General features: G+C 51.5%; 1 protein-coding gene across 1 annotated transcript; it reads left to right on the top strand.

The window, feature by feature from the left end:
* The first annotated feature begins 3,174 nt into the window (after window positions 1-3,174).
* Fam43a (family with sequence similarity 43 member A) lies at window positions 3,175-6,833 on the top strand. The gene has a single exon (XM_006974483.4). The coding sequence runs from the start codon at window positions 4,173-4,175 to the stop codon at window positions 5,460-5,462; it is 1,290 nt and encodes a 429-aa protein (XP_006974545.2). The 5' UTR covers window positions 3,175-4,172; the 3' UTR covers window positions 5,463-6,833.
* Window positions 6,834-8,579: the final 1,746 nt, after the last annotated feature.

Genomic DNA, 8,579 nt, shown 5'->3' on the forward strand with positions numbered 1-8,579 from the left:
GCTTTACCTTCTGGTGCAGGCCAGGGTTCATCTTATCTCTTTTGAGCGCCCGGCTCCCTCAGGTTTTTTCAGTGTCCCTGCTTTGAAAGCAGCCACGCTCACCTCTAATCCTGCCCCCTCTTCACCAGCGACGGATCGCTAGCTGGCATTTTATTCCTGGATGTTGATTCTCTGCCTCTCCACGGGGTGTCACTCCCAGGAGAACAAACACCCCCAGACATCTCTATGCTTTATCCCCAGCAATGTCATCACCACAGCAGACTCCCAACAGATACTTTTCAAAGGACTTGAAGATTCCAAATTCTCCCTTGAAGTCAATGTCCATTTAGTGAGACATCCATCAGGGGAGGAGGGTAGAGATGGAGGAGCGTTACGCAAAACACAAGGTGACAGCCAGTCCAAAAGCCCTCCAGGCGATAAAAGGCTGGTTCTCGGATGCCAAGCGAGAGCCTGGCACTCCTGCGGGCCGCGCTTCCTTTCATCTGTACCTTGGCTTGTCCAGTTTAATGAGCAACCACCTTCCCAAGGGGCACTTCCGTCTTCCCCCAGTAGGTGGAGTAGTGTCATTAAAAGTGCAGCCGTAGTGTCTAAGCAGCTTCTCAATGGTCTCTGTGAGAGGTTCTATCCTAGAGAGCCGCCCTGAATCTCAGATGTTACAATGTTATCTTACGCTTGCCAGACTCCTATTCCTCCCGCCCACCTCCCACCGAGGAGGTGTAGCCCGGGTGCGATGGGTGCTGGTAGCAAGGGTGACCAGGGTCTCCAGAAGGCAAGGTAGGCAGACCCCAGAGGCTGGCCCAGGTCCAGACCTGGAGGAGATAGCCAGGTTTCCCTCCTGGGTCTTAGAGCACAAGCCCGGGACATGACTCACCCATAGGGTGTTCTCATTCACCTACAACCTTTCTGTTCTTCCGAGATGAAAGAAGCTTATTAAATAGGTAGTTAGGCATGACGCAGCCTGTACATCTGACACTGGCACCCTGGGTGCCACCGAGAGCTGTGGCAGCCTGTGGATGTCTCCTTATTACTGTCTCTCTCTGGTTCCTCCATCAGTCCATCATGTGTAGCTCACGGCTGTCCCTCCAGGGCTGTGAGATCAGTCTTTGTCCCCTTCCTCCTCCCCCGAGCCCTTCTGGCCCTTAGGTGTCCCAGTCACATGGACATGTTAACTGCTTGAATATGGGGTCTACTTTAGAATTCAGACTTGGGGATTATAGATCAGGAAGAGGCCACTCAGCAGAGGCTAAGTTGGTATGCTTCCTCTAGAATTTGTTTGTCCTTTGGATTTTAAGTTATCATGACTGGCACTGCACAATATTCCAGCCATTTCAGCAGGAAAGAAAAATCAGTGATGGCTTGATGGTTTATTATAATTGTAGTTCATTCCATAGAGGTGTGTGGAATCCCCCCCCCCAATAACCCATCCACACAGCCAGCACGTAAGGCATTAGGACCTTAGTTAAGAGGCTTCACAGGCCCAGCCAGCCATAAAATAAGGCCATGGCTTTCTCCAGAGCAACAGTTCTCAACCTGTGGGTCACGACCCCTTGGGGATTGTTGAACGACCTTTTCATGGGGTTACCATCCTGCCTACCAGATATTTACATTACAATATGATTAATAACAGAATCATAATTACAGCTACGAAGTAGCAACAAAAATAATTTTATGGCTGGGGGTTACCACAACATGAGGAACTGTATTAACGGGTCGCAGTGTTAGAAAGGTTGAGAACCACTGTCTCAGAGAGTAGAAAGGTTTTTAATCCATCATCAGGAAAATTCTTGGATAGGGAAACATTCATTGACTCTGTCATATGTCATACAAGTGCCTGCATTTTCATTCTGTAATTTTGTCGTCCTCTATTCTCAGAAAGCCCTCCAATTCTCCTCCTGTTTGGTGAAATCATCTTTCAAACATCACCTCCTCCATGAATCTTTCTGGCTTTCTTAGTCACAGTGAATTCTTTTTTTCTCCCAGATTCTCAGGGGACTTTGGGTTTTTCTGGCTAAATTTAGCTCAGCAAAAATTATTTCTGTTTACTCGAATGTCTCATTCATCAAACAGAAGTCATTTTGCTTGGACTGAATGGCCCCTAGTGCCAAGTAGGTTGCTTCAAGGGCCCAGAAATAACTTACTAGCAGAGGAGCAAGCTGGTGAGTGACTAAAAGTATCTTGTCCAGAGCCAGGCATGATGATGCATGCTTGTGATTCTGGAGTTGGAGGCAAGAGGATCTGAGTTGGAGGCGAACCTGATCTAGATAGCAAGATCCTGTCTCAAAGGACCAATAAATAAATAAATATATAAATAAATAAATAAATAAATAAATAAATAAATAAAATAAAAATAGAAGGAAGGGAAAACAAACCGCACATTGTTCAGTTAGCATGTGAAAAAAAAGCATGAAAAATGTCATTTGAATTTTTACTAAGAAGTCTCATCCAAAGTGCATCAGTGATTTAATGAAACTGATAGGTCTACAAACAGCAACACAGCCTTACCTAGAAATTTCATATATCTCAAAAGAGTGCCTCATCTGAGGGTGTGGCAAAAGAGGGTGTTATTGGGTCAGGGTGGGAACTGGGAGCCCGTATCTTATTGACCATTCACTATTGTGTTCAATATTGTTCACCCGTCATCTTCCCACTCCCTCTTCCCTACCTGCAGTTCACCTGTGGACAAATGTCACCAAGACAATAACAACTAAGGCTTTGACTCTCTTGTGTTTTCTCTGATAGATGATTATTAAAGAATAATAGTGATCAGAGCTTGCAAATCCTCTTGAAGTTGTCACACAAGAAAAATAAAATTCCCCAACCTTCTTTTTGTACAGGAAATTAGAGTCTACAATCTCATCTTCCACCACCTCCTCCAGAAGTTTCGATCTAGACATACATTTATTCAGTGAGTTGCAATTTAGCCGAGGGTGGAGTGTCAAAGTTTAAGTTCCTTTTGCTACCGGGTAACTCCAGGTCTTTGTGGTTTCTACAGATAAAGGAGATGCTGGTAAAATTGGGACGAGATTGCCTAATTGGACCAGTCGTCCCTCTCCGTCGACCAGTGCTTGCAACCGGGTCCCTTTAAGAGGCCAGAAATGCGCAGCCCTAAGGATCCTAGTCTGTGCTCCTCCCCTGTCCGCGCGGCGAATGGTTCGTGCCGGCCTATATTAACCCGAGATCTGCCTCTCGGACGGCAATGATGTGAGGCGGGTGAGCCGGCCACCGCGCCTACGTCCACAGAGGGCGCGCTGCAGACCGCCGAGAACCCCGAAGCGGAGTCGGACACCCCCGGAGGGAAGCGATGAGGTAGCGGCAGTCCCCGGAGCTGACGATGCGCGCGTCCTGCCCTCGGAGCCCCGCGCTACCCTGGCCAAGCCGGCCGAGCGCGAGTCCCCGGCGTCCCCTCGGAGCGAGGATGCAGTGAGCCGCGGGACTGCTGTGCCTGGCCCGCCGCGGCCAGCCGGACCACTCGGACCGCACTTGGGGCAAGCTGCTCATTCCGGGACCAGCCCAGCCGAGGGCTCGCCCTCTCCGGCACCCACTTGAGGGTGGGGAGCCCCGGCTCCTGGGCGCACTGCTGTAGTTTCCGCGGCTCCTGGCCCTGGCCCAAGACTTGTGTGTGTCACGTTCGCTGAAGAAGAGTTCCTGCTTATTTTCTCACTACCCCGGGTGCTTTGGCCGACCCCCCCGCTTCTATTTATTTGCACGCACTCATATGGCTTTTTTTTTTCTAAAATAATTTCCGCTCCGCCGCTCTCTCTCATTTTGTTGATTGTCTGAGACTTTTGTCCTGGTCCTTCTCATCTAGGCTTCTGTAATATATTCTCTCTCTCTCTCTCTCTCTCTCTCTCTCTCTCTCTCTCTCTCTCTCTCTCTCTCTCTCTCTCTCTCTCTCTCTCTCTCTCTCTCTCTCTCTCTCCTGTATGCCTCTCTTGCACACTCGAAGCTGAATATTTTTTTCTTTCTAAGATTCTACCCGACCCGCTGCGGGGTTCTCAAGCACTGTCTGGCCTCTCCTCCTTCCTCCATCTCCCTGTCCCGGCTGTGCTCCCAGCTGGAGTTTTATTTTCCGGGCTTGCCCGGGCCAAGCGCAACCAGGGCTGGTGGCCCTGCGGGACTCGCACCCCGCGCTCGGCCGCCGCCGCCCAGCCGCTCCCGGGCGTCCTCCGGAGATGCTGCCGTGGAAGAAGCACAAGTTCGAGCTGCTGGCCGAGGCGCCGCCGCGGCAGGCGTCCAAGCCTAAGGGCTACGCTGTGAGCCTGCACTACTCCGCGCTCAGCTCCTTGGCGAGGGCCTGCCCGGAAGGGGCGCTCAGCCGGGTGGGCAGCATGTTCCGCTCCAAGCGCAAGAAGCTGCACATTACTAGCGAGGACCCCACTTACACCGTGCTCTACCTGGGTAATGCTACCACCATCCAGGCGCGCGGCGACGGTTGCACGGACCTAGCGGTGGGCAAGATCTGGAGCAAGAGTGAGGCAGGCCGTCAAGGCACGAAGATGAAGCTGACGGTGAGCGCGCAAGGCATCCGCATGGTGCACGCGGAGGAGCGAGCGCTGCGGAGACCTGGCCATCTCTACCTGCTGCACCGCGTCACCTACTGTGTGGCAGACGCTCGGCTGCCCAAAGTCTTCGCCTGGGTGTACCGGCATGAGCTGAAGCACAAGGCGGTAATGCTACGTTGCCACGCGGTGCTGGTGTCCAAGCCGGAGAAGGCTCAGGCTATGGCCCTGCTGCTCTACCAGACGTCAGCCAACGCTCTGGCAGAGTTTAAACGTCTCAAGCGGCGGGACGATGCGCGTCACCAGCAGCAGGAGCTGGTGGGTGCACACACCATCCCGCTAGTGCCGCTGCGCAAGCTGCTCTTGCACGGACCTTGCTGTTACAAGCCTCCGGTGGAGCGCAGCCGCAGCGCTCCCAAGCTAGGCTCTATCACCGAGGACCTGCTTGGGGAACAGCAGGAGGAGGAGCTGCAGGAGGAAGAAGAAGAAGAGGAGCACCTCGAGGGCTGCCTGGAGGAGGACGAGGAAGAAGAGGACCGTGTGGGGGATGGGGATCCAGCAGAGGAAGAGGCTGAGGCGCAGAGGGCGCTGGTGGTGGCTATGCACTTGGAATGTGGGGACTTGCTGGACCCGCTGGAGAATGGCCACGAGGAGGCGTTGGGGGACAGCGGGGTCTCGCTGGGCCCCAGCTCTGGGACCTCACCTCCTCTGCCAGGCTGTGACTCCGACATGAAGGCCCAGCTGTCGCAGCTTATTAGTGACCTGGGCGACCTTAGCTTTGGCAATGATGTGCGCACCCTGGAGTCCGATTTAAGGGTGACACGGCTGCTGTCGGGCGAGAGCACGGGCAGCGAGAGCTCCATCGAGGGCGGAGGCCTGGATGCCACCCCTGCCACCTACGGCAACCCCAACCCGTCGGGCCCTGCTGACAGCACCAGCCTAGACGACTCCTACTCCGGCTAAGCTCCCAGAAAACTTCTCCGTGCACCTAGCACGCCACAGTGACTCCCCAGCCGTAGTTCTGTTTCCCCTAACCTCCAGGAAAGCAGGACAGGGAAAATGATGCACCTGAGGTCCAGACCTGAGTTTGGAGTTCCCAGGGGCTGCTTCTCTCCCGTTGTGTGCCCCCCAGCACTTTTGACTCGGAGGTGGTTCAGGTTGTGAGTGGGGAGATGTGGAAGGAGAGAGAAGCACTAAGAATGTAAGAGAGACGGGCCTCTGGGGTGGGTGAGGGTGCGGAAGAAGGAAAGCTGGCGGAGAGGTTGGAAAAGGCCAAGGGCGGGCTGGAGGTGCCCAGCAGCCAGTTTCCTGTTTGTGAGGCAACTGGGGCTTGGGAAGGAGGGGTAACTTCCTCTCCAGACCCCCTGACTGGGAGGCCTCTCTCTGTCATCAATATCTCATTAACAAAGCCACTCTCATAATAACGGAGGCTTAGATGGCACTAGCCGACCTGCCCCTAGTTCTTTTGGATTTGAGAGCGCGGGCTGTTTACCTCAGACTCAGAAACTCTTGAAAGTATGCCAAATTTCTCAAATAACTGTACTCGGGGTAGGGGTGGGGGCAGGGTATGAAAGTTGTGTTTTGTTTACAGTTAAAGACATCTAATATAAATATAAAAAAAGGCATTTTCCTTTAGAAATACACACCTTCCTCCTGTCCCAAAGAGCGTACTCCATGATGCTGTGTAAAATATTTTTGCACCTTTGTGAAGTATTTTTGACTTTTTTTTGTACATAACTGTGTTCTCAGAGCCGAATGTTTATATATCTTTTGCTGTGCAAAAGATAGCTGTATATTGTTGTCCAGTTGTATATACGGAAATGTGTATAAAACATTTTGTTATTTTTTGAGCAGCATTGTTTTAGTTCCGTTTGCATGTCCGTGGGGTGAGAATAAAGAGGAAAAGTTGTCAGAACAGCCCCCCCCCCCCGAAATGCTGCCGAAGATGATTGGCGGTGAGGTGGTAGGGGGGTGCCTCCACCCTTAGTGGTTCTGATGGGACTTGGAGAGGGAGAAGGTGAAAACCATTTTTGGATCAGACAGTCGGGGTGTTATGTCTGGGGCCAGCCTTCTGCGTCTTTCATATTCTCATTGTTTGTGTGGGGTTTTGTTTGTTTGTTGTTTTAGAGACAGGGACTCACTCTGCAACCCTAACTGGCCCGGAACTCCATAATACAGACCAAGCTGACTTTGAACTCAGAGATCTACTTGCCTCTGCTTCCCAAGTGTTGGGATCAAAGATGTGAGCCACTATGCTGGCGTATGGAATTTTTTTTTTTTCTTCAAGTTAAATTTTGGAGAGATCAGAGTAAACTCAATTGCCTATGCTCTTTAGATGGGTATGGTTGTTTTCTGAGTGACTCGCCATGTGCTTTTTTTTTTTTTAAACCGCCTCCTGTGGGTCGGCCTAATGATGAAGTACAAGCATAATATATATAATCTTTTTCCTCTGCAGATTGCCACGGTGCTTTGGAGACCGACTAGCACCCTAAAGGGGATTCTGTGGAGTGGGGTTTGCTTTGTTTTTATCGGGGAGGGGGGCAGGGAAGTAAATAGAAAAGTTGTAGGTTCCAGATGCCCAGGAGTGAGTCACGGTGCAGGAGGAGTTGGAGGAGATAGCTCCGACAGCCTGGTTCCTTCCCTGACAGCCCAGCCTGGCCCAGTGGGAACCCGGCAGGGAACAGGGCAGAGGAGCGGTTGCCTTGGTGTGGGTGGGTGTACAGCAGGATGCTCAGGCTTGCTGTATTTGTTTCTGTTGTGAACTCCAACCACATGTCTCTAGCCGGGCTCCACCCCATCAGCTGGAAGTGGTAATACGATGCTGTCCAAGCTCCCTTCCGCCAATCCTTCTTCCCTTTGCCCTTGTGGGCCTCTTTTCCTGTGTTGCCGAAATGGATCTCACTCTGGCCTTTCCCGGTGTCCTGAGGCCACTTTGCTTTGTTTTCTTCATAAATATGCTCAGAACAGCTCGGCCCAAGGAGCCCAAGGAGACTGGAATGCCCTGGAATCAGAGAGGAAGGGAGGGGGAAATTTCTTTCTAATTAATGGGAGTGGTTTAGCAACAAGCCTAGCTTTGGAAAAGCAGAGCAGAGAGGTGGGGGTGGGGAATATTTCTTAAAATACCCAGTGTTTCTTAAGGCCACAGACTACACCTTTTAGTCTTCTATTCTGCCTTGGTAGCGTCCTCATCCCTCTCTCAGAATACTACCTCAGATGTGTATCATCGGATGACATTTTTACATGTCCAGGTAGAGGTCAGGAGAGACACATCCCACCCCGCTGTGGCCTTCCGTGTCGACACCCCCAGCAGGTAGCTGCGTGGGCCATTGTTCTTCTGTCCAACAGAGTTCACATTTCTAATTATTTTCACATTGCCGACTTCCTCTGCCTAACAAAACCGCTGAAGGCGGAAGACAGTGGAGGTGATTCGGCTACTGCTTTGGAGCGGGGGCTGTTAGCCGGACAGCTTGCCAAGTTTGGCTCTCATTAGTGATGGATGTAGATACGACAAAGACATTTAAGCCAATGCCACCAATAAGCACAGGTCTTATTCTCTCTAAAGTTTGATTTTCCCCCCTTTCTTACTTGATTTGTGAGTAGTGGGGCGGGGGGGGGGGTGGTGGTCTGAGGAGTATGAAAAAAAAAATGCAGACGGAAGAAGAACCAGCTCCCTTCCTCCAAAGCCTTGCTCTTGCCTTACTCTTTCTCTTCTTGGCTTTTTGGCTTTGGCCACAGCTCCTCAGGGCTCTCGGCTGATGTAATTCTAGAAGAGATGCAAAGTGATACATGATTCACCTCCCGTCGCATCTCCGTCTTCCAGGGATGATATCATTAGAGACAGGAGAAATGTCTCGAATGAAAACACAATAAAACTTCGTTTGTTTCTGGTTCCTGGGGGGTGCTAGATTGGTGAGACACAAGCCAACTCAGACCACGGGGTGAAAAAGACATCCCAGAGAGGCCTGAAGTCTGGTCAGTCATCCAGTTGACTTCTTCCTTCTTGCAAGGTGAGGCGCCTGTTTCTCCTGCACGTAGGCAGCCCAGTGGTGTTCAAAATGCGGCAAGACAGCCGTGCATTCT

Source organism: Peromyscus maniculatus, chromosome 12 (assembly GCF_049852395.1).
Source record: "Peromyscus maniculatus bairdii isolate BWxNUB_F1_BW_parent chromosome 12, HU_Pman_BW_mat_3.1, whole genome shotgun sequence".
NCBI lineage: Eukaryota > Metazoa > Chordata > Mammalia > Rodentia > Cricetidae > Peromyscus > Peromyscus maniculatus.